The sequence below is a fragment of the Manacus candei genome, unplaced genomic scaffold, assembly GCF_025592945.1.
Source record: "Manacus candei isolate 608988 ecotype Guabito, Panama unplaced genomic scaffold, ASM2559294v1 h1tg000019l, whole genome shotgun sequence".
Lineage (NCBI taxonomy): Eukaryota > Metazoa > Chordata > Aves > Passeriformes > Pipridae > Manacus > Manacus candei.
Genome location: NW_026138067.1, coordinates 4,690,014 through 4,716,421, shown reverse-complemented (window position 1 = coordinate 4,716,421; position 26,408 = coordinate 4,690,014). Strand labels below are relative to the sequence as shown.

Sequence of the window (26,408 nt, the reverse complement as noted above, 5' to 3'; positions counted from 1 at the left end):
AGAACTGGACACGGGACTCGAGGTGCGGCCTCGCCGGTGCCGAGTACATGAGGATGATCCCTGTCCAGGTGCTGCTGGCCGCACTGTTTCTGATTCCCTGCCTCCCAGCGGGCCGGCACCGCTCCCCTGGCTCGGCCGAGCCGCGCTCTGAGGGACGGACCGTGCGGGGCCCGCCCGGCGGCGGCGGCCTCCGCCCAGGAGGGGGCGCCCGTTCCGCCCCCCGCGCCCCCCGGCCCGTCCGCCCGCCCGTTCCGGCCCCGAGCGCCCCGAGAGCCCGGGCAGGTACGGCGGGAGCGGGCCGGGAGGGCCGGGAGGGCAGGGCCGGGGGCTGGGAGAGCAGGCAGGGCGATTTCGCCTAACCCAGAGGTGTGCCAGGCCCGGGTGGGGACTCGGGGACGGGCCCTGGGCAGTGCCCGGCCCGGGAGCCGTGGAGGTGGAGCGCGGTGATGCGGTTTGGTGGGAAGAGGTTTGGTGGGAGAACAGCGGGAGCAATGCCAGCCTTCAGAACGGGAAGGGAGGGGAACGGGCACGGGAACGCGTCCGCCCTCCTGACAGGACGTTGGTAAGTGTGTGGCTTTGGAACGCGCTTTCTAGGTGAAAACAACGAGGGTAAGTGAAACTAAAATACGTACTTCAATCTGTCCTCAAAACTGTCTTTGATAAAGCAGTTACTGTTTTTAAGGGAAATGGAGTAGTTCCCGTTTTTTTTCCTGACGACACTAAGGCCATTGCACATTGTTACTGTGCTGAAAAGGTAGGGCTAACACCCGAGTTGTAAAGAGGATAGGGAAGTAACTGGAGACAAACTACGGTGAGTAATGTTGAATGGAAAATCCATCAAATCTGAGTATCAAAGAGTATAAAATTAGTTCTTTGAAGATCTGTCTTGAGACCAATCTTATTAAATATTTCATAGAGATCTGGAGGTAGCAATTAAAACTTTACTGTCTTCATTTGGCAGTGATGAAGAATTGGGAAGCACTGGCAATATAGAAGAGAGTTATGGGACTACACAGAAAGAATGGGGTGATCCTGAGAACTAGAATATGAAATAAGTACTGTAGCAATTTAAAGAACGAGGGTTTACAGTTGTAACCTTGTAAGGAAACAATATACAGAAGAAATTCTTACTGGTTGAAAGCAACACAAAACCGAAGTATGTGTTAGGTAGTTACAAGGTATGCAATGTGGAAAAAGTAGATGGTGACTATAGTGATCCAGTAAAAGAAGTAGTTATTGCCCTTGAACAGAACTCTAGAATACTTTGTATAATGTTAATCATTCTCAGGTAAAAAAGTAAAGTGGAAAGGTGCAGGAAGATGTGCCTTGGACAGGTAGGGAAGTTAAGAGTCTGTTGGAAGAAGCATTTGGCTTTTTTAATTTTGTCGAATAAAGGCCTTTTTTGCTCTCTATCAAACCCATCAAGGTAAACACTGAGAAGGGAATAAATTGAGCTAAAGAATTATGTTGATACATGAATAATTTAACACAGATTTTAAGATTAATAACATGAAAATTTCTAACTACCAGAAAGCACTGATGTTCAAGAGCAGCCTTCCAAAAGGTCAAGGAAGAGTGAAAGCCCAACACTTTTTAGATAGAATGTGACTGATATGTTCAAATAATGATTTTGTTTGCTGCAGCAAAGTTCTAAGCTTAATGTTACCTGTAGACTATAGATCAATTTTCCTTTTTTGTTCATTTGTGAAATAGATTATTAGCAAGAACTTGTTAAATATGTTTTTTAGAAGAAAAATATTTTTAGTAGTGTTTCCAGTCTAAATAGTAGGGTTGGTGACAGTCAGAAAATTATGCTGCCTAATTGCTCTCTTTTTGAGTTGAAGAGAAGATGTGAAGAGTAAGGTGAGGGGTGAAGTGTAGTATGTACATCTGTCTTCTTACCAGAGCAATGTGAGTTTGCCTCTGCAAGAGGGCACTATAAAAATCTGTTCTGATCTGTAATCAGTGACAGATTTCCTCTCAGCAGATTTATATCCTTTAGTTAGAGTTGTCTCATCCGGAAGAGCAGGGATTTGAAGCAGTGCTTTAAGTTGACTGTATTATCCCACCTCATATTCTCGTGCACTTAATGTCAGAACACGTGTGGCCTTGAAGTCCTCATCTGCAGCCCAGGACCCGAGATACCTGCTCATCCAAGGAGTGAACTACTAGTGACTATTCTAGGGATTTGGGTGTGCTGGATATGGGTATTTTGGGGCTCTTGGTGCTCTTGTCTTTTGAGTAGTCTGTCAGTTGATTGCCTCCCACATGATTGCAGCTGTGGATGTTCTGCTTCCAGGTAGGTCAATTAATAAGCAGATAAAATATTTTAGAAGGCATTGGTTTATACACGTTATGTGAAATACATGGTTCCCGATGCATTCAGCTTTCTGCAGAGACCATCCACAGAATGCTCTTGGAGTAGATGACAGGCATGTCTTGGGTGCGTGGGCTTGTTCCACCAAAGTTCAATTGTCAGTATTTATTGTGATTCTGTCTTCATCTAAGTCAAGAGCACAAATACTGAAATGGTCAGTTTTGTTGAGGTTTGCTTTGCTGTTTAAAGTGATACTTAATAAATATGTGGAAAGAAGTTTTACCTTGCTCAGCACCTCACTGAAGCCATATCTGTTACAGAACTTAGCTTCTGGCTTTGATTCATGTGTCAACACCACTTTTCCAAGTGGCATGTCTTTCTTTTACTCCTCAGTAAAATTTCAATTGGCTGAGTGGAACAGAGCTGCTTAAACACCAGTTTTGTCACTCAGCAGATTTCTCACATCCAAGTAGTGCAGCTACATCAGCTGAATTTTATGACATAAAGTCAAAGACATAAATCCTGCAACGTTTGTTGATGGGGTTATATTCTTCATTGTGCTCAAGACCTCCTATTGGTGTCTGACCAGCAATAATGAATGGTAGCAGAAAAAGGGCAGCAGCACATTTCAGGGAAGGCCTCTGGTGTATGGGTTTCCCATGGATTGTGTAGAATGCTTGTCTGTCTTCTTCATCTCAACTTTTTTTGTTCAGAGAAGTGTTTGCCTATCTGTGCTGTGTGTTAGTATGTTAGGGACTGGTTCTGCCTGAGTTTGAGTACATCTTCAGAGGATTGCTGCACAGGATTGTAGATACAACTGATGTGGATTTTCAGGAAGCATCAGAAAAAAGTACTCTGAGGAGACTTGATGCTTATAGCACCTAGGAGATTTCTTAGTTGCAGAAATAGTTGGATTGAAAACTTAAAAAGAAGAAAAAAAGAAATTTCCAAAAAAGGGAAGGGGGCAGAAAGGTGGCACAGTGAGCTTCAGTGTGCACAAAGTAGGATGGTATCTTGGGTAGAATAATCTAAACTGTGCTCACATGGTGCTGAACTCAGAACTGACAGCCACCACTCGAGAGAAAGCACTTGGAGTCACCACTGAGTGTTCCCTGGAAACCTAAGCTCAGTGTGCCATGGCAGCCAAAGAGCCAGGAAAATAGTGACTGTCCTCAGAGAGGTAGTGAGAAGAAGACAGATGACACCATTTTGCTGTCACCTCGCACCATTTTGCTGCTCCAGCTTGGTGCACCAACATCTGGGATAGTGTGCATGGTTCTGGTCTCTGCATCGGAAGAAGGATACAGCGAGTTAGAGAAAGGCAACTGAAAGGGACAAGGAGATCAGCTTCCTTAAGAGGAGAGACTGTAAAGTCAGTATTGTTCACAGAGGAGATATCTGGGTCATGACCAAGACTTATGAAATTAAGGCAATGGATAAAGTGAGAATTATTCATCCAGTCTTGCAGCCCTGGCATCGGAGTTGCTTGCTGGGACAGGTGGGAGGGTGGTTTCAGCTGGATATAGGGAAAGATGACATGGGTGGCTGTGGAGGTGGAATGTGGGCAGGCTCGAGAAGGGATTAAAAGGTGGACAATGAGACTGTTGAGGGGCTGTGGTGGCTGGTGGGGTGTGTTTGGGGAATGAACTGCAGGAAGCAGACAGGCTCATGTGCTCTCCCAAAGGATCTCTGATGGCCACTCTTGAAAGCAAAGTGCTGGGCAAGAGGGATCGATCTGATCCAGGACAGCAGTTTTAGTGAACTTATGATCAGTCTTTTTCGTGGAATAATTTTAGTTCTGTGGGGTTCAGTTCTGGATTCTGAACTATTAGAATTTCCATGAACAGCCTAGAAAAGGCAGTGAGCAACAAGGTGATAGTATTTGCCAATGACATGGGTCAGCTATGAAAAGCTGCAGAAGGACCCTGTAAGACTGAGTAGCTGGGTAATATAACATAATGGCACATGACTTCAGTGTAGGTAGAGTGATTCAGATAGCATAAAAAGAATCCTAACTTCCTATATGAAACACTGAGCTCTCAATAATGAGCAGTATTTTGTAGTTATGATGAATGGTTCCATGAAAATGTAACAGCAGCACTAAGCAGCAGTGAAAAAGGTAAACCAGATAGTGAATACTATTGAGAAACAAGTAAAGAACAAAGCAAGGAATCTTGTCATGCCACTGGGTTACTCCATGGTTCACCAAAAACACTCTGGTCGAGTCATCCCTGGTCTGACTCGTGGCTCAGACAACATGTAGTAGAAATGAGTGATATTCAGAGAATCAAAGCAAGAATGGTCATAGACTATTCCAAATGGGGAATGACCAAGGAAGCTGGGACTTGAAAATTCATCCTAGAAAGGGATGTCTGAGGAGGATAAGATGAAGACCTGTAGAATCATGAGTGGCATGAAAAGAATGGGTAGGGTCCACTGTCCCTTTTTCCTGCAGGAGATCTGGTGGTCCACAGGTGAAGCTAACAAGGCCTTGATTCAGAAAGATCAAAAGCTGTTGTTTTTCACAGGTAACTTGAGTTGGAGAACTTACCAGAGTGTGTTGTGGATATTAGAAGTATTTATGTTGATTAAGAAGAAAGGGCAGATTCAGAGGTGGAGAGGGAGTCAAATACATAGAAACCCTACCCATTTTGAATAGAAAAAGCAGTATTATATATGCTTGCTCTATTCTGTGTGTTTTCCTGGCCTTTGCTTTTGGCCACCATTTGAAAAATTATATTAGGCTCAAATGGACCTTTGCTGTGATCTGTTTTGGCTACTTTTATGTTAGCTTCCTATTCACAGGAGTAATAATTGACATGGACTTTTCTTTTGCACAATTTCACAATTTCTCTTCATCCTTTCTCAAACAGAACTTGTAAAACCTTTTTAAAGAAACATGAGTATTTCCATTTATTGACTAGATATCAGGTTTCTGTAACAGTCCAATAAAGCTAACACGATCCCATATATGGGGGTAAAAACTGGAATACCTTTATTGAAAACACGAACCACTATTTAAGGATCTCAGGGGCTTAACATGCTAATAAGGAGGCAAGGTTATGCCACATAGGGGATTCCACAGTCTATTAGCATTTCCAGTAGCAGGAGTGAAAAAAGGAGCAGCAGGAGCAGCAGGAGTAGCGGGGGAGAAAAGGGATTTACATTTCTCAGATCCAGTATTTACATTTGGGAGAAAAAGGATTTGTTATTTCCAGTAAGCAAGATGATACTGGGGAAGGGTGATCAGAGAGGGAGAAAACAATGGGATATCTGATAGCATTATGCAAAGTCTCTCTACATCCTGCTGGAGGAGGCAGGTCAATGGATCTTGTCTGGTCTTTTAGATGGTAGGTTTTTCCCCAGCCCCTGTGGCCCAAGGTTTTCTGGATCCCTTTCCCCACCCACGACGTGGGGGAGCCCAGTTCTAGTTCCATCTCCATCTGATGAACCATTCCGATGTCTTGAGGGATGGGGAAAGGGAACTCCAGGGGTTTCCTCAGGGGTTTCTGGCCCTGAGCCTGGAGGGGAGAGGTGCCCTCCCGTCCCCCCAGCACCCACGTGGTCCCATGGCAGGCACGGAGACAGCACACCGGGTGTGGAGAGGAGGCAAGAGAGAGTTTATTGCTGGGGATGTTACATTTATAGGGTTTAGGAGGATTCACAAAGTAACCAATTAGAAGTCTCAGGGGGCTTACAGGAACACCCAGTCACAGGAAGGGGTTAACAAGGTCCAATGAAACACCTTAGGACATCTTCCCAGGACATTCCTGAGATAACACTGCCGTGGGGGGTCTTGGGAAGAAGAAACATGTGTTTGCAGAGAGACTACCAAAAGCCATTTTAAGACATGTTTAAACAAGTTTCTCATCAGATTCACTGCTACAAGGTTTCCTGTTTAATCCTAGCAGTTTCTTTTCTGTTGGTATCCACAATAGGTTTCATGTTGAATATTGAGTCTTTTATAGATAAGTGAATGGCTTTTGCTAAGTTATCTGAAGGTGGAAGTTTTCCCTGTACAAGTGATGTCTCTTGTTTCCAGGCTCAGTAGGATCCATTGATGCAATTGGTAAACATCAGTTGAGCTACTTTACTCTCAGGTTCTTTTCCATCATCTTCCGTTACATTTTTGGTCAATTCCAGCCTCTCTGCAGATCAGGAGCTTGAGGGTGGCCTCCCTGATTCTCCTCAGACTTACCTGTTGTCCTGGAAACCCACAGGCTGCTGGCCCCTTCGGTCCATTAAGGTACTGTGTTGGACAGACACTACTACTACAGATTTGCCTACCTGGAGAAATTTTTGAGCCTAAGCATGGTGAAATATGAAGCATATGCAAAAATAGCATCAATATGTGTATATTAATTAGAAACACAACCTTAAAAATATTACCATTTCATCTTGCTATGTCACATAACATGATCCAGTATGATACGGTTAAGTGTTGATAAAGATTTAGAAAGATTATTTGAAACAGCAAATATATCAGCTAACTATTTGTCTTTGACTAACTGGTTTAACGACTTACTGTGTGAACATGAAAATTCTGAGCAGAAATATCTGTAGCAGCAGTCATAGTAAGAGTTGGTATCTGACAGCATTAATTGTCTTGTCATTGGTATTATTTGTTGATATAAATCAATGCATTTTAATAAACAATAACAAATAAATAATAAACAAATAAATAAGTTGTTTAATAAACAATATATTGTTTTAAAGGTAAAGTCAACATACAGCTATCTATAAATTTAGGAGACATCTGCTTTTTAAAGTGACCTGCTTCCGTTCACTAGCCACTAAGCTGGATTTGATGTTGCACACCAAGGCTGTGTCATCAAGGTTATATATGACCAAGAACATATAAGCAATTATACACATTGTAAGAAAAATATTAAGACAGTACAAACTGTATAGTAATAAGTAATTTGGTGACAGGTTCCTAATTTACTTTATTGCTCTTATTAAGTTCTGACTTCTGATGATTCCAGCTGGACACAGAAAATTTTTCCCATGTTAATAGGCTTGTCATCTCAGACTTACTATTTCCCTAGGTAAGGACTGGGCCTTTTGTGTGTGGGTAGGGGGACAGGTGTTTCGGATTTAGTTTTGGATGTTTTTTAAGAACATGCATAAATGCATAGTTTTAAAAATTAAATACCTTTGTCTTCAGAACTCATATACCAAAGTTCTCATTTCACTAATACAGAACTGGAGCTTGAATGAGATTGGGAATAGCACTTTGGATTGCAGAAATTTTATAAAATCTTATTTTCATGCTTTTCATCATTTCCTTCTCAGGAAAATAGAAACCACCACAAATGTAGAAAAGGTGCTCCGTGTGCCTCCAGGCTTATGCACCACACCGGTACCTAAAGGGAGCCTGCGAGAAGGCTGGAGAGGGGCATTTCACAAGGGCATGAGACAAGGGGCAATGGCTTTAAACTGAAAGAGAGCAGGTTTAGATGGACATAAGGATTAAATTCTTTCCTGTGAGGGTGGTGAAAAACTGGAACAAGTAGCCCAGAGAATCAGTGGATGTCCCATCCCTGGCAGTGTTCAAGGCAAGGCCAGGTTGGGTGGGACTTTGAGCAACCTGGTCTGGTGGAAGGTGTCCCTGCCCGTGGCAGGGGTGTTGGACCAGGTGACCTTTAAGGTCCCTTGCAACTCAAACCATTTTATGATTCAATGATTCACTCCAGTGGGACAGAAATGTGTCAGTCCACGTGGTGGCAGTGTCCATCCAGACAGGAGTGCTGTACCTCCCTCGGCAGCCTGTGAGCACCGCCAGGAGGGAGCGATTCTTTGTTGCTCAGTTACTGTTGTCTTCTTTTCCAGAGGACTGCTTCGACTCTGCAGCAAATTTAAACACAAACACTTAATTAGGAGTGGAACAAATTCTCTCTAGTCTGTTAAAACCCAAACAAATAAACCAATAACAAAACAATATTCAAAGACCTGTAATATTTTCTTGATCAACATATACCCCACATGTTTCCAGCAGACACAGACAAGGAATTTGAATGAAGGTTTGTGAAAAGGTTGATAATTATGACCAATGTGATTCAATAACTTTCTATAAAAACAGATGTATTCAAGCTGAGCACAAAGGTCAGAGAAGTACTGCAGTTATTTACTGATTTACCTGAACCAGTTGTGGAGAATTTAAGTTACAGATGATTTGAAGAAATCTGTAAATTACCTTTCTTCTTAAATAGTTCTTGTGCAGAAGATGAAAAATGAGGAATGTTAAAAAATACTGAGATATATATTTGATAGAAGTTAAGTGCACTGGAAGATGTAATGCAACTGAATTACAGGTTAAGTATAGGATAAGCAAGGATAAAATATTTGGAATCTGCTTGTTGATAAAAGTGTTTTAAAAGATAATTTCTTTCCTATTGTTCCCGTATTTTGCGTACATAAATACACAAAGCTTGTACTGTTTATCTGGGAAAGCATTCTGCAACTCTGGATTGGCATTTGAAATCTTGTATATTTTTTATCTTGTACTGTTGACATGCTGTACAATGATGAGCAAAGATCCCTATTTCCCAATGCTATTGTTTGCTGATCCATAAAAGAGCAGCAATAGTTGTCGAAACCTTTTCATAAAGCACTTTGTAGACCATATGTGTAAAACCCTTTGTATATGCAGTGCACCAAAGTTTCTACTTACAGGATGGCCCTGGCAATCAAGAGAATATACCTGTATGTCTCATGTCTGTATAAGGGAATGGGAATGACTCAAAAGACAAATGACATAAAAAATGTTCTTCTATTACCACATACCCATGTGTCTGACTAGAGACATGAGAGGGGATGTGGGTGTTACAAGCCTGCTGTGATCCTTAAATCCAGGAACTGTTGGAAAAAAATCCTGAAGTTAGAAAGGGAAAATGCTGCAAAACATAGATGTATGTAAAGCAGACATCATGCTGTATTGAATCTGAGCTCTTGCTTTTAGCAGCAGATCCATATTAGTGGAGTCATAAAACTTTGTTCCAATTGGACTGAATAGATAAAGGTTTCTAATAGAAGATACAGAAATCTCAGTGGAACTTGATTTAGGTAATGGGGTTCTTTCTTAAACAGAAGTGAGCTAATCACATAGTTTTTTACTAAATCTAACATTTATTCAGTTAAATGACTTCTCAGTGACTTACACATAAATACATGTGTGCATGAAAACAGCAGTATTGGAATGTTTTTCATTCATTGAAATACTGAAAAGGAAGAGCTCTGCAGGCCACTGAAGTGCTCTCCAAGCTCATTACAGAAAGAGGAAGCTGTCTGCCACCAGGGAGATGACAAATGCAAATGTTGCAAGTAACACATTGGGTTTTTTTGGTGGCACAGGGTGGGAGATGGTACTTTTTACTGGTTTTGGTTTAGTTTCCATTTTTGGTGGTGGCAACTTCTGTAGTGGTAGTCTTACTGATGCTTAGGTTCTACATGTTAAAGTGTGTATTAATATTGAGAAGTCTCAAGGATTGAGCAATCTGGTATTGTCCTGTTGTCCTGACGTGTTGTTTTGAAATAGGGACAATTACTTCAGTTTCTCTGAATGTTCTGGAAAATACTGTAGTTTTGCAGAACTGGTATATGCTACGTAGCAGTGACTGGGTGATTAATCACAACTTGGCAGGTTTATTAATGTTTTTGTAGTGGAGGGATGGGTCCCATTAGTGATTCTGTCTCACAGTCAAGCTGTTCTCTCCTGTTTCTGGAGCTGTTTGGTAGCTGTTGAACTTAATGAGAAGGCAGAGACAGCAGCATGTATTTACTGTAAAATAAAACTGTCCATGGTTAGTACAAATTACAGCCTAGTTTAAGAAGTGACAGAATTTGCATTTCGCAGGCGTGAACGTGTCCTACAACAGATCACTGTGTGACAGTGAATTACCATTGTACACAGCCTAGTGAGAGACAATTGACTCCTAGTGAATAAAAGTCAATTATTCTTACAGAATCACTTAATATAAGCATTCCTTTTGAAAACAAACCAGTTTGGTTAAGTTTTCTTATCCTGTACTAGCCCAAAATGTGTCATTGAAGAAGTGGCTTACAGCATAATTTCTAAAATTATTACTTAAAAAGTACATTGTGTTGAGACCATATAAATGTTGTATAAATCTAGGGAAAATGTATTCTCATAGTATGCCTTTCTGATGGGAATCTTTCCAGCTTGGGAGAATGTATTTGAATTTAGGTGTTTTTTTTTTCACAAAATAATTTTCTATCAAAGTACCAAGTTATTAACAACAAAACTTTTTTTTAAAAGCAAAATTATTATTTAACAGATACATTTTCAGATAGTGGTGCATTTTTAGAAGCAGTAATTTATTTCAGTCTTTAGAAACTAGATTTATTTAACTCTTAGTAGTACTAGTTTTTAGAGATGTTCAGAATGCTCATTTTGCAATATTTTTTTTCTTGTTACTAATAGAAGTCCATTTATCCTAATTTGTGCCTGTAAAATCAGTGCTTAATGGTAGATGTACCAGTTTGAGACAGGTTCGGAGTTGTTAACTGATTCACTTTCAGAAGCAATTTAAAGAGAATGGCTAATGCCACTGTGTTTCTAAATTTTGTTTCTCAATCTGCAGCATTAGATACTTATTGAAGCAGTAAGCTTTTCGATACATAATGTGGTCAGAAATGTAACCACCTCTTGTTTATTCAGAAATATCTAATGAAGTTGACTATCGCAATTTTTTTAAGAGTTTTATTAGACAGGAAATTTTACTAAGTTGGGTTAAATTTGAGGCAAGAACAGTCATTTGGGGGCTGACATTTTAAAGATGCTGCATAGTTCAGCTTTGTATGCCGCTTATATCTAGCATAGGTTAGGTAGCCGTATGTGAAACAGAATTGTGTTTGTAGAAAAAAATCTTTTTAATCACAAAGCTAAATCAAACCAGATGATCCAGATTGTCTTATTTTCCCCTCCACCTTTTTTTTTTTTCTGGTGAATGCATGCTTAGTCCACAATCTTCAAGTGTTGGGAAGAAAGATTTGGATTTGCTGGGATTTTTTGTCTTTCTTACTGTGAAATACTAAGGTTTTACTTTAGTCTTCTACACATCAGTGGTTGATTCTAGAAGATTCTAGTGATAATAAATTCTAAATCAGAATTACTTCCAGTTATACATCCTGTTAACTGCTAATCTTTGGGCTTCCTTTTCTGAGAAGATAAGGAGGTGACTTTTCCCCTGGTATTATTAGCTAATGTTTCGTCACAGTTGGGGAATTCTGTAAGGCTTTACCGGACATACACGTCTGGTATGAAAATATAAACATTAGCTTACATATAACAGAGCATGCCATGCCATTTCTCAAATAGCCTGAGTCTCTTCCAGTATTAATATTCTCATGTTGCTTTATGTTAGGCCTTGTTTTATTAAACAGGTTTAAACACTCAAGTATTTTTTTACAAGCAAATCACAATCTTTTTGTCAAGTGCAAATAGGGGTTTGTGCTGCTGATATGCTGTTACTATGGCTGATAATTGGAGGTTTTAAAATGATTTATGATCTTGCTTTAGAGAAGATTTAGTGCAGAGGTCACAATCACATTGTACAGAAAGTGGTCCCACTATTTTTATCAGCGAAGATTGGAGTAGCAGAGTGGAAGAAGGATTCTCATATTTATGATTTGGGTGGGAAATGGGCAAGAAAATTGAAATTGCTGTCAGCTGGGAATCCTAACTTTGCAACATCCAGGGGAGTGTAACATATTCATTGAAATGCAAGTAATTGCATTGTCCTTTCTTGTTGTATTGAGTCATAAGGAAGCTGTTAGTGCCCTAAATGACACCAGTCTTGTAGAGTTTTACTGTGTATCAGTGAACTGGCCTTTTGCTATTGGAAATGGTTATGGAAAAGGGCTCTTGAGCCAATGATTTACCATCATGTGCTTAAAAACATACTTGCAGTGGGGGGGGGGGGCCTGGTGGTACGTCCTGAGGACCTCGCTGCCACTGTCCGAGCTCGCTCGGCCCCGGCAGATGAACCTCAGGATTAAAGGGTGGGCTCAGTTCAGCGCACACTGTGTCTCACCTAAAAAATCCACTGCACAGGCTCGAAGGGTAATGACCTTTCCCAAATCTTCGTTTGCGAAGACTGGCCATGATGATGATGATGATGCAGCGTAGGGGAATGTACTCTGCTTAAAATCATTCCTTATACAGATACCAGGACGTAGAATTTATTCCTATCTCTTTCTCTTCAGTGTCCAAGAAAGAAAAAAAAAAGTTGTGCATTCCTGCACTGGGAAACAGTGTTGATACATGTAGCAGAATTTGTCCAGATAGGAAATACAACCCAGTGAAGTTTAAGTATGATTTATTAACCTCAACAGCCCCAAGTGCTACAGCCCTTAATCAGACCAGTGCATAAACATTTTGAAATTACTTACATAGGTACTTTGATCTTGAATTTGATCTAAAACATGGGGGAAGAGCTATAAAATATAGACATTATGAACTCTCAAAAAAGGAGACGTTTTAAATTGAGTTCTTTGGCTACTGGCCATGTTTCCATTCTCCTGGCTGAATGGATGCACTAGTGTAGAAGGATACCTTATATAGATGAGAAAATTTAAATCTGGCTATAGCAGTTTTAATAAGAGGTTCAAATATTAATTAGAACCTTGTTACACCATGAGCCCAAAATAGAAACCCTGGGCAAGTGAAAAATACTGTTTCAAATGAGGTTTCAGTTTACTTTATGTTCAAAGCTTATCTAGTAAAATTACTTTTCCCTCCTGTCACTTGAATTGTGTCATATCTTTATTGAGATTTCTTGTAAGGAATTGTATTGGTTTATATTATTTTTTCTTTTCTACCTCTTCTCCGAGGCAGTGCAAAGAGAGGGCTGTTGTCCAGTCCCCTGGATGTTATCATTGCTTCTTAGCGTTGCCTCATACACATTTTACCATTCTCTTGCTCAGTCATTCTCTTTTTCCCTTACTGTTTTCAAGTAATCTTTTCTGTATCCGATAAGCACATAGTGTCATCATACCCTCATTATTTGACTCATCCATGAATATTCTTCTGCAAAACTTAAATCATAGTTCATGAAATATTCTATATCAAGTAATCTATGGTGAAACATTTATTTTCCTCTTTTAGGTCCTGATACAGAAAAGGACTTAATCCTTTGTTTAATATTAAGCCAGAGAAACTTCAATTGTGCTTTTCCATATTGAGATTCTAGTCAAATCCACAGCAGCTCTGTCCTTAATTTTACCATTGTCTTCCTTGTACCCACTTCCAGTTTTCACTTTCAGGTGGGCAGTTTCACCTAGTGCATTCAGTTTTTTGTGGTCTGTATTGCTATTCTTGTTTGTTCAGTAGTTTGTATATCTGTGGCACTGTAAAAATAATGTTCTGCAAAGAGTATGGAAAAATGTATTTCTTGCAGAATGAAGGAATTAGTGTTTACATTAATCTAGCATTTTTAGCAACTGACTGTACTTTGTGTATTGAAGTTCAAATTCAGATGATAAAAATCCCACTGGAGTAGTTTTGCTTATAAACTGGTAAAAATTGCAGTTAACATCACTGTACACGTGAACTGAATTGTTTATAGTTTCCCCATTTGTGACAGGTTCTTCCTTTCTGTCCTGATCTGCAGTGTTTTGCACTTTAATATCAATACCACTACATGTGATTCCTTAGTAGGTGAATGCTAATCACCTGTCTTGCATTTGTGACAGTGATCTTACCAGTTTTCTATAATAACAAAAGCTTTGCTGCTGTTTCCAGAGGTGTGAGTAAGACTAAATGGGGCTTTTTCCCTATTACTAGAAGGGAATGCAGCACACAAAGTTAGTGTGTATGACAGGAAGATTTCAGAGTTGGCTTGTAAGCTAGTTTGCATTCTTGTTTTGGAACCTGAATATTTGCATTGTGTTTATTTGCTTGGTTTCACCATCGTTTCTTCCTGCTTAAACTTGCAGGTGGGTCACCTCCTCTGGAGATTCAGAACAATGTCCTACGTTTTTGTAAATGACTCCTCCCAGACAAATGTGCCACTGCTGCAGGCTTGTATTGATGGAGACTTTAACTATTCCAAACGACTGCTAGAGAGCGGTTTCGACCCAAATATTCGTGACAGCCGAGGCCGAACTGGCCTTCACCTTGCTGCAGCCAGAGGAAATGTAGACATCTGTCAGCTCTTGCACAAATTTGGTGCTGACCTACTAGCCACTGATTACCAGGGTAACACAGCTCTTCACCTGTGTGGGCACGTTGATACCATCCAGTTCCTAGTTTCTAATGGACTTAAAATTGATATTTGGTAAGTAATTTTTTACAGCACATATATTTATAATATATTAATTAGTCTTCTGTCACCCTAGCCTTGCATATAAATTTGCTGTTGCTGAAATGCTGTATTTGGTGCAATTCCACTTTTTAAAGATACCACTTAATAAAAACACAAACTAAGAAGACAGGAAAACAATGAGGGCACTTTTGCTAGTCTGTGCAACAGGCAAAGCAAATAACCATCAGCTACTGGTGTGGACTCCTATGTCTAATCTTGCCCCATTGATGGATTGCTGCCTTAGTTTGGCCAGACAGCCAGGTGTGGGTGGTTGGCACCAATGGAAAAAATCACATTGACCACTCTAAAAGAATTTTCTCCACTGCAGTTCTATTGTTGTACTGGATAAGACAAAGAAAATACAGTATATGTGTGTCAGTTCATTCCCATACTCCTCTGGTAACAATGCTTCCTTTCAGTGTTTTCGCCCTCCCTCAAAGTCTATGACTCAGTCCTTCTTTCAAATATTGTATATTCTTTCCTTCTGGCTCCCAGCAGCTGTCAGATGCCAGTACTCAGATGTAAGCTCTCAAGCTGCAAAATAACTAGCTGTTTCATTCCTGTACTGAATTACTTTGTTTGTGGAACTTTCTGCATATTCACGTGTGCAAAAACCAGGAGTAATGTGAAAAAACCTTTGAGTTTTTTTAATCTGTCCCTTTTCCACCTGTACCTCATTAATGTTTTCAACTCAGCAAAACTAGTTATTGGTAGACCAGATTATTTATGGGTTGTGGGTTGGGTTTTATTCCCCTTATTTCAAACTACTCTGGTGGAAATTCCTGGTCTAAAGGCAGCTCTGGTCCTATTCAGTATTATTTTAATAGCAGCAGAGGGACCATCTGTATTTTATTTCATTTTTGCCTGATGTCCTAATACCCTAATGGAAAAGGAACTGAGGAGCCAGATTGCACAATTCTTTCTTGAAATTAGGCTTGAACTTGAACGTTGCTGTAAATCTCCTGTTTATTTTTTGCTCTAACACCCAGAGATTCCAATTAGAGTCCAACGAATTTTGATTTTACTTAGAGGGAGAAAAGAGTTGTACAATTTCAAACCTGAATATACTGATTTTCTTCTATAGCCGATTATGCTGTAACTTGTATAGAGAGGATTCTTGTACTGTCTGATACAACAGAAAATAGTTCTAAATAGTTACTATTCTATTCTACTATACTACTGAAATAGTTCCAATAGTTACTAAATTGTAATATGTTATGCTGAGTTGACTTGTTACAAAATTTCTATATTAAAATTTTCTTTCCTTATGTCTTTTTGTGGGCTTGTTTTAGCAACCATCAAGGTGCAACACCACTTGTTCTTGCCAAACGAAGGGGTGTGAATAAAGATGTGATTAGACTGCTGGAATCCCTGGAGGAGCAAGAGTTGAAAGGATTTAACAGAGGAGCTCATTCAAAGCTGGAAACAATGCAGACTGCTGAAAGTGAAAGGTATTTACCAAACAAAAATAATTACTAGGAGAAATGGCATTTATGGATTTTAGACTTTTATGATTGACTTGATTGTTTATTCCTCAAAACAGATAATATGAAGTTTGGCCTGATATTATCAGACCAAATCAAAATCAAATGTTAAATTTTGGAAAAATCTATTTAAACAGATCAAATGTAAGGAAAAAAAGAACTTCTTCTATTGGGATTTTAATTTTATGGTAGAAATTTTAAAAAATAATTACTCATTTTCCATTACAGAGTCTCAAAAATAAATATTCACAAAGCCAAAGAGAAAATAGCATGAAATGCAAAATGCCAATATCACAGGCTAACCTGACATACTTTTCATAAGAGGGAATGTCTGCAAAGAAGGGGTAGCAGACTTTTCATCTATCTGAATTTGAATAAAGTATTTTATGTAGTGCTATATATGAAATTTTTATCAGCAGTAGTCCTGGAAAAGATGGAGAATAAGAATGTCATGGTGGCTAAAGAGATAGTTAATGGAGAACTGAAGAACTCAGGAAAATTGCTGGCCATTTCAGGGAAATTATTGCGTTAGAGGGAAGTTAGTAATGAATTCTTAAAGGTCTGGTTCTGGGACTGTGTTTACTTAGGATTTTCTTAAATAAAAAAGTAGAAGCATTTTAGTGATACCAAGACGTGAGATACAGACAACCCAAATTGGGATGGCGCAGACAAAAACTTGGGGTTACAAGGGGGAGGAAATTAGCAGGAACAAATTGTCATTCAGTAGCACAAAATGCACTTTACCAAAAGCTGGATGCCATAAAATAAAAGTTGGAAAGTAGAAAACACAGGTATAGGAGAAAAGGCTTGATGTACTAGTCAGTTCCAGGAGTTGATGCTTCCCTGAAAAATGCAGTGAAGTCCTACAGAGCACAAAATGAGATATTTTCACTACATGAAGAAAACTGTCAGTCCTGTTGTTTAAAGCAACACTGACTGTTTACTCTCATTCGAAAAGTTTAATTTATCCTTTCAAGAAGCATTGAGAGACATGACTTGAAGCACTCAGGGAACTGAGCATCTCCTTATGAAAGAAAGCAACTAGAGCTTGTTTTAGCTTGGCAGAGTGAAAGCTGAGAGGTGTATGTGGTTGCTGACAAGAAATACTGGTTTTGAACAAAATAACTGTTTAAGACAAAAGATGATGATAGCATAAGAGCCAAAGGATACAGATAAACCACAAATACTTTTGTGATTGAAAATTGGGAGTGTTTTTTTACAATCAGCTTCCAAGACAGTCTTCTTGTAGATTTGGATGAGGCAAGAAGCCTTGCAGGTTTCAAAGGATGATAATTCTCTTGCAGAAATCATTGAATTGCCAATAAACATGACAGAACATGGAACTGAGGTTAATAATGCAAGAAATCTTTTCAATACTGTTTTAGTTTTAATTCATATTTAAAACAGGCTATCAATGTTCTTTGGAATACTTGCTCTTACACTGTAGTTATTCAAATTTGGAGGTTTTTTTATGTTGTCAAATAATGATCATGAACTATGACTACTGAAACATTATATCACAAAAGACAGGGAGTGTTGTCACGTAACTGTTGATCAGTTATGTCAAAATGTACACAACCTGTACTGTAAGTGAAAATGAAGCTGTGCAGATGGAGTTATCTGACTAAAGAGAAACGGTGAAGCCAACAAAATTACAGAAATAATGCCAAACACTCCTAGTGAACAGGTTTGAAGCTCTTTCTTACGCATCGGGTGACCACACCTATCAGAGAGACCGTTTTAAGCCCTGAAATAGAAAATTTAATTTTATTCTCAAAATTACATGGTTATAACTTATAAGAATTTGTGCATAATACCTTTCTGAGTTCACTAAATTTTATTGAAAGTTGCTCATCCCACAGAAATGCATTTATGCTGGTTTTGTTTAAACATGTGGACCAACAGCTCAGCCCCATTTCCATTCCAGTTTTTGATTGGATAGTGTCCCTTTAATGAACATAGCTTCCTTTCTGTTATTTGACCTTCATAAATGTTATATTGTTTGCTTTGGCAAGGAAGTCAGCAACTCTCCTTGGGGAGAGACACAGAGACATAAACAGTGCAGTACCCAGCTTGTTTGGGAATGTGTTTAAAATGTCTGAAATACATTATTTTAAAAATAACAAATAGCAGATGCCTACGGCAGCCAGAGCAAGTGAGCTCGTGTGCTGTTTGCTTTGTAAATAAATAATGCCTTTGTAACAGTTGGCTTTTCAGACCTCCACAGTTTCACTCCTCCCTCTTAGTATTATTTTCACATTTTAGAGACGTTTAGACTAATGTCTTCTGTCCTGCCCGTTCCCCAAATGTTTTACATTATGTATGAACCTGTGGAGAAATAATGCTCTTCCTAAAAACAATCTCTGACTTTAGTTTTCTGCTCCTTGTTACATGCAGCAGTTGCTGCTGCTCTGGAAGCAGAGGCCAAAGTTCTGTTCCCGAGTCAGACGTGTTTTCACTGGCTTTGCCCTGCCCCCAGAGGGGAGCAGCGCCGTGCTGTCAGGAGGCAGAGCTTGCTCTGTCTGTCTCGCAGCGCAGACGGTCTGTCCATCTGCACAGCCCAGCAGGACCTGTGGCTGTGCCCACAAGCGCGTCCAAATGCGAGCTTCCATGTCCTGTTGGAAAAAGAAGAGAACATCTGTCTGGGCTGTGTGGCACAAACTCTTCTGGGGGCACATTGCTGCATTACCTGTTCTTACGCAGCTGCAATTCATCATAAGAAAAAATATCTTGCATAGCATAGATTTTAATTGGGTGGTAATATAAAATAGAAAAAATGTTTTCTATGCACCCTTTTCCTTTTAATGAGAAGCATGTGATCTTTTCACTTAAATTGCATGGCACCTTTATTTAACCTCTCTGTAGTTATGTATTAACTAGTTAGTACTTAATGAGTAAGTTGTTCTGTTCTCTTCTACACCAATGGCTGTCTTTTATTAAACCCCTTGCTTTGCTTGGGAAATCATAATAAGCAAGGACGATGACTAAATCCTGCAGCTATGGGCAAGCAAAAATAGCTTTACAGGATTGTAAATATTTAAAAAACAAAAATACAAGCTGTTTAACAGGCAATTTCTGAAGTCTGCACATGATGCTGCAATACTACAGCAAGCTGTGGGAGTTTAGGCTAATTGTTCTTCAGTGGCTGTACTTCCTGAGAAAAAATACCATATGAATAGTGTGAAGTTTTCTCGTGGTGTAATCTTAGAAGAGAGATTTTTTCTGATGACGATCATTTGTCAATTCATTACTGTCACCAAGAAGAGCAGCATTTCTATAATTAGTTTTGACTTGGAAATTATTTTCCCCTGAATTTTTTTTAATTTTTTATTATTAGTGCTAGAAGATGTATCTAGGAATATGGTAACTGAAAGCAGTTAGAACCAAGGAAAAAATTTTTTTTTCCCTGCTTACGTTCTTCTATTGACATCATTGAGTAATTGATTCCACCATTTCCTTTCCGTGCTTGTCAGAGCCCAGTCCTGTAAACACCCATGTATGTAATTTCACTCAAGTGAAAAGCAGTAGGACTGTGCAGATGGTCAAAATTTTAAGTGCAATCAAGCAATGAGAAAGTTTTGCTATTCTTCATGAGGTTTTTCAGACAGCAACAGAGAAAGTTTCCTGTTATAAACTAATTGTGAAACCAGCAAAATTGGCAGAATTATGCAAGAAGCCATACAGTATTGGGGACAACTTACATATTTTCTAAAGGTGATTCATTGTCAAAATGAGTGCCTTGTTCCCATTTTATATTTGTTTCTCATTTAAAAGTGTAAGTTTTAGTCCCTAATTTATAATCTGACAATTTAAGGGGGCCTGATGGATTGCTAGTGCAATGTTAAAACATCAAGGCAGTTGCTGAAAGCCATATGGTAGAAAACACAGCAATGCCAACTTGTTCAGAATGTTTCTGAACTTCTTGTTACCCAAATTTATTGGTTTATGTGATTTTTTTTTTTATGCTAGAGAGGAGGCCTCTAACTAAGACATGCAGGAGAGTAGTAAAGATCACTACAGAATTCTGCATCTAAATTAATAGTGGTTAAAGTTTCCATTTTATTCATCAGAGTTTATTTTTAGTCATAATTTGTTTTGTTAACAAGAGCTGGGCCCCTTGAGGTTTTAGCTTATGCTTCATTATATTTTACTAAGCTATATTTAGTAGGAATTATGAGGACTGACTTTTGAAAGCTTCTAGGAGGCAAGCCTGCAAATTCAGGGCAGTTGTTTATATACAGATATCAGTCTCTTTGCACAGGTTAATAAAACATCCATGCAACTACATTAAGTTTAGAGTTAAGAGTGTTTTCCTGGCCTGCTTTGTCTCGATTTAGCAGAGGCAATGCTATAAATCTGTAGGTGGGTTTAATTTTTAATTTAGAATGTTTCAGTTGCCCTTAGTAGGATTACTGTCATATTTAAAGGTGCATTCTTTTGCTCTGATGTATTTTTAACTTTAATCCTTCATAGTGCAATGGAAAGCCATTCCCTCCTTAATCCAAACCTGCAGCAAGGTGAAGGAGTTCTTTCCAGTTTCCGCACAACATGGCAAGAGTTTGTGGAAGACCTGGGCTTCTGGAGAGTGCTTCTCCTCATCATTGTCATTGCTCTTCTGTCGCTTGGAATAGCCTACTATGTTAGTGGGGTGCTTCCTTTTGTAGAGAACCAGCCTGAACTGGTGCACTGAAGCAAATGCAAAAAAGTGCACTGTGCTTTCCCCCGTTCTAATCTTATTTTGAGCTTCTTGGAATTATTCTTCTGGTGCAGACAGTGGCAGCTGTATATACTGTTTGCCTTTTGTACTTAATATTAACCCCTTTGAAATAGGGATTAATTAATTTGAAATAAAACACTAAATTCTAAAGCATTCCTAAGCTACCTCTGACTTACTTTGATTTGCAAGCAAGATGTGAAGATAACCCTCTCTGATAAAATATTATGTTTAGAAAAGGCCTTTCATAATGAATGTTAAATTCCTGGGTATCAAAAATATATCCTAGTACAGAACAAAATTTGTTCTATTTTCCCTATAAAGAGAGGTAAATCTATTGTCAGGTTTTTTTTGTATGTGCTTCAGTTGAAGCACATAGAAAGAAGATACTCTTAGGAGAAATTTTTCTTAGAAGAGAAATACTCTTTTAAAAGTCCTCCTCAAGAAATCTCAATAATGTAATAACACATTCTGATATATTGATAATAATAAGCTGCAACTCCATAGTTATTTTAATGCCTCTCCATAGTTTTGTATCTGCTAGTTTATAAAAAGAATAGTTCAAGTTTTACTATGTCTTCAATGTATAGATCGCTCCTTTATTTATTAGATCAATGTAGTACATCTTCCTCAGATGAATTTAATGTTGTTAGTACCTGCCTGAAATAATTCTGTAGAACAAAGATGTTTGTTGTGCTTTGGAAGTAAAGTTATTTCAGCCGTGGGCTCAAAATTTTGCGGTTTTGTTAAAATGTTACTAAGCAAACCTTTCTTTGTAAGGGTGATTAAAAAGTAATTTGGGTGTTCTGCTGTGTTTGTAATAATTCTGTAAGGTCACTGTGAAGTATGTCGTGAAGGATAACTTTTTCTTCCTCCCACAAGGACCAGGCTGAACTGTATCACTTTGTTGTTTTCATGTTTGTGGAGAGAACTTGATTGAATAGAATTCCTTTCTGGAATTGTTTTCCATTTCAGTTGTTTTCAGACAGCACTTACAGGCTTATGAATTGTTTTCTGAATATGCAGAATAAAAGTATTTAAAATATTAATATTTAAGAGCACTGTATGAAATGAAATCTTGACCCATTCTGTACTTTGCTGTGAAATCCTTTGTTGTAAACAACCTAGGGATATGAATCTTCTATGACTCCTAAATTGTTGCTGAATAACATCAAACATTTCTTATACAGTTGATAAGTATTGATAGAAGTAACCTACATCTTTCTGTTCTGGTACCATCTGTATTTTTCTTTCTGGTTTATTCGTTTGAGTTAAGAGGGTTGTTGTCTTTGTTTTGATGTGTGACATGGGTTTCACTGAGCTGGGCCCCTTTCTAAATTGCATCTGAATAAATCTTAGTCTGAATTCTTAAGTTAGAGTTTAATGAAATGATACTTTTTTATTTAAAACCAGATGAGAGCATACTCCTCTTCTGAATATTTCAGTTATTGTACCATTGTTCAGCAACAGATAAATATAAAATTGTATACCTGAATTACATTTACTTGTCTAAATAACTACATTTCTGTAAATAATACTCTGTATCTTGAATAATCATGTTGTCTTTCAGTATGTATTATCTGCATAATTTGTAATTGTATTCTCAGTATGGGTGAATGCCACAAATAAATATATGTAGGAAATATGTTTTGGTGTATTATTACATTAGTGCAACGGTAACAATGCTACCCCATTTTACTGAGTTCATTTGTTATGCATTGATAATGAGCATTTCAGAAGCTGGGAGGTTCCCTCCATGAGAAAAGGCAACCACTCAGTTGCTTTAAATGAGGTTTTAGAGCATGGTTTCTTGAGATTTGCCTGATGTATTTTCAGTATTGTTACAGTATTGGAGTTGCTGTCTGGCTGTCTCTCTTATCTGAGATTTCAGGTATTGAACATGTGATCTAGAGGCCTTTCAAAATTTAAGATTACCTATGAGGAGGTACAGAACATAACCAAGAATACCAAGCTTGAGCCTTAAGTAGCCTTTCCTACATACAGGAGCTGCAAATTGAGAAGTTTGAAAAACTGTGTGTTTCAAATTAAGATATGTCCCTTTTTAAACCAAGAAGAAATCCGAAGTGCCATTTGAGCTTCACTGTGTAATGGCTGCTGCTCTTTGAAATAAGGACATGATAAACGTCTGAGTAGAAGGGGTTTGTTCTGTGTATACATCTGTTATTGAAAAAGGTCAGCTGGGCCTTTCAATATATCTACACTAATGTCTTCCTTTTCCAAGGTTGATTCCAAGAAATGAATTTACCTCCTGTACCCTAGAGATCAATAAGTACAATCTGTCTTTCTTATAGGAACAGAAAGACAACTTCAGCTTACTTTGTCTTGAGACTGTTGTCATAGGGAGTTTCATGGTTTCAGCAGAATGACACAGATCACAGCCTGTCTTTAGGTAAATCAGATTTCTTTTCTTTACTATTGTAGTGGTGTCTTGATACCTTAATCCAGGGACTCACTTTTGTGCCAGGCAACACAAAATTCAGCTGAAGTACTTAAACATGATTGAGATCACAGGTGCATCACACTACCCTGCAAGGGCAGGTTCAGAATTATCTTGCTTTCCCCAGAAATTAATTTCATGATGCTAATTATGAGATTAGGCACATTTCAAATTGTAGACAGATTGTTGTCTCAAGCTGTTCTTAGGCAAATGAGCCAAAATGGAATAAGGAATTGAGAGAGAAAACAATCATAGAGGTATGAAGTGATTTTTTTTTTCCAGTGACATGAAACAACTTGGTGGGCAAGACAGTGCAAGGTAAACTGGAGTGTAAAAAGGATGCACATAGGCTACTCTGCAGTGGGCTGTCCTTGTGCTCACATTTATTCCATGGCAAGATCACACCTGTCTTACTCATAGTAACTTGTTTGGGTACCATATCTCTACCTTCCAATATGTGTTTTCACTCATATTGGTAATTTGCTTTGTAGAAGGGGATGATCTGTTGGGTGATTGCAATGGGTAGATATTGCTTCTGGTATTTCATTTTATACAACAGGTATTTCGTTACAGGACATGATCTGGCACTGTGAGGTGTGTGGGTATGAAAAGCTCCTGTGAGAGAAAGAACAGAGTTTCTCCTTGAAATATTTAAACAGAAGACCTAGGAAGTTTCTGGGTCTGCAGCTGATTGGGAGTTTGATTTTGCCATGAGTTGACTAATCTCTATGTTTTTAATAACTTAAGTAAGTAAAAATTATCAACTCCAGCTAGTTAGCTCAGTAGCTCTTCTTCTAGTCAAATATATTTGGTCATAATTACTTAGAAAAATGCAAACTAAGTAACTAATTCAGAAGTACAAATTGCAAGTGAAAGCTTCCCTGAATACTCAAAAAAAAGGGTAATATTGCCTGCTGTCATATTCAGAATTTTCAAAAGTCTAGCATATATTTAAATGTTACCCAAAGTTGACTTCTAATAGAACCGATTGCTTTCTCAGCTGACACACAAATTAACTTGTTTCTGAAGTTGTTCCTGCTTCTGAAGCCAGATCTTTGTTAAATTAATATTTGAATTGACAGTTAAAATAAGTCTTCGAGTTGTGAGAATTAGGTCAGAATGCTTTTCCTTCATTCACTATTCTTTTTTTGCATTTCAGTATTAATCCCTGTAGACTGGTTACTTGCAATACACTTTGTAAAATGTCCTCAGTGATCCAAAATGTTACAAAAAATGTTGCCAGTTGTTCCTACATTTCTCATCTGTGGCATTGGGGCTTTCTAGAAGAATTCAAATGTCACTGCACAGTTTCATAGCCTGCAGTTCTCTGTGAACTCTCTAAGTGCTAAGTACTGTCGAATCATGAATCTCAGATCTGTGTTAATATTATGAAATTAATTTCTGGTAGCAGCAGAGAGAATTCTGTACCTGCACTTGCAGGGTAGTATGATGCACCTGTTATCTTAATCATCTTTAAGTACTTCAGCTGAATTTTGTGTTGCCTGGCATCTTTTGTACTGCTCTTACAAATGCTTCAAAGGGAGAATGCCTTGAAAACTTACACTATTAGGAAATAAATGCAACTAATTGGTAGTTCTTTGCTATTTATTGCAGGAAAGTGAAGTGTTCCCAGGGTCACACTATCAGATAAATCTGAGATGAAAACTAGTCTCCCCTACTGACAGTGATCTGGTGTGTCTGTGCTTTTACACAAAGGAGAACGGACATTCTGATGTTGCAGCTGAAGCAGTCTGCATGTGCAGGACCCTGAAAAATGCATCTCTGCTCTAGGCATTTATGATTTGTAAATCATTGCTGTAACTAAGCATTGAGAAACCAATATTTCCCAATTACTATGATGAGACAAAACTGTTCTTCATTAATGCCAAGGGAATGGGGAATCTACTGGAAATTGCCATAGCTAAAAAGCAACACTGAAATTTTCTTCTGAAGTCAAAGCGTGAACAAGTCACAACCATGGCTTCAAGTGACACATTCTTTCCATTTGTGATTTTAAACTACCTTCTGGGTAAGATAAAAAGGAGACATTTGGAACAGAATTTGTTGTGTGCTATGTATGGTTTGCAGAAAATAGGAGGGAAATGAATGCAGTGAGCCAAGACAGCAGCACGGCAGGCAGAGCAGTGTAATACCTTCATGAATCACTGCTCAAAGGCCAATCCCAGTGCTTGTAAGAAGTGCAAGGGTTGACCAGTAATAGCTTCCTAGGAGGAGAAGGATTTCACTGGCTTGTGATTACACCATCTCACAGGGGTGGCCATGCAGACCTGCAACCTGAGCTGGCCCTTCTTGACTTTCAGTGTCTAGAGCGCTGCTATTTCAGACAACTGCATGTTTGAATGTGTACCTACATTTACAGCTGCTCGTGGGGAACTGGTTCCTCTTACACAAGAATCCTGCTGCACATAGGTTAGCAAAAGAAGTTTTACCAAATGTGAACAGAAGCTCTTTGTAAAACATTAAATATTTCTGGTCTATTAAGTTATGTTTATCTAAATATCAGAAGACAGGAATCCAGAGGAAGGATCAGGTATATGCAATAATATCTCATTTTCCTTTGCCAAAGAAAAAAGAACAGATAACATTCTCTAAATGCAAAGCAAAAGAAAATCTTAGTAAATTTGTTTTGCACTGTAGCATATGAATTCCTTAATGAGCCAAATTCCTTAGTATGAGGGCTTTTTCAAATAATATACTTTCTGGCAGGTAAGTCTTCTAAAATAAAGGCTGGCATAGGTTGCAGTGGTGTGAAGGTTGTAATGTTTAAAGGTTGTTCTGTGTTAATGAAGTGTGCATACTGAAACAAAACTAGTTAATGGAGTGGATTTCAGCTAGGACATAAGAATTGAAATGCCATATGCTCATCCTCATATTGTTGTCTCATTGCAGGCTGAACATCTGACTTGGTTTGTTTTGGTACAGATATTTTCAGACAAAAATGAAGTATGTAGATATCAGTACGTGTAAGCTGGCAAGCACAGTTACTGTAGCAGATGTAAAGAATAATGGAGTATCCCACTGAAAGTCATGGCAGCTTGTATGTGAACTGTGCAATCCTGCCAGACATTTTCCTTACGGAACTGTTGGT

General features: G+C 38.6%; 1 protein-coding gene across 6 annotated transcripts; it reads left to right on the top strand.

Annotated features, from left to right (window-relative positions):
- Positions 1-148: 148 nt before the first annotated feature.
- On the top strand, positions 149-22,486 carry ANKRD46 (ankyrin repeat domain 46). Of its 6 annotated transcripts, none has more exons than XM_051785239.1 (5): positions 236-282; positions 6,360-6,563; positions 14,276-14,616; positions 15,936-16,094; positions 20,601-22,486. In XM_051785239.1, the coding sequence occupies exons 3-5, from the start codon at positions 14,306-14,308 to the stop codon at positions 20,815-20,817; spliced, it is 687 nt and encodes a 228-aa protein (XP_051641199.1). In that variant the 5' UTR covers positions 236-282; positions 6,360-6,563; positions 14,276-14,305; the 3' UTR covers positions 20,818-22,486. The 6 variants fall into 6 exon arrangements, with proteins under 6 accessions (XP_051641196.1, XP_051641199.1, XP_051641198.1 ...); XM_051785238.1 differs by lacking the exon at positions 236-282 and adding an exon at positions 370-609; XM_051785236.1 differs by lacking the exon at positions 6,360-6,563 and having other exon boundaries at positions 149-282.
- Positions 22,487-26,408: the final 3,922 nt, after the last annotated feature.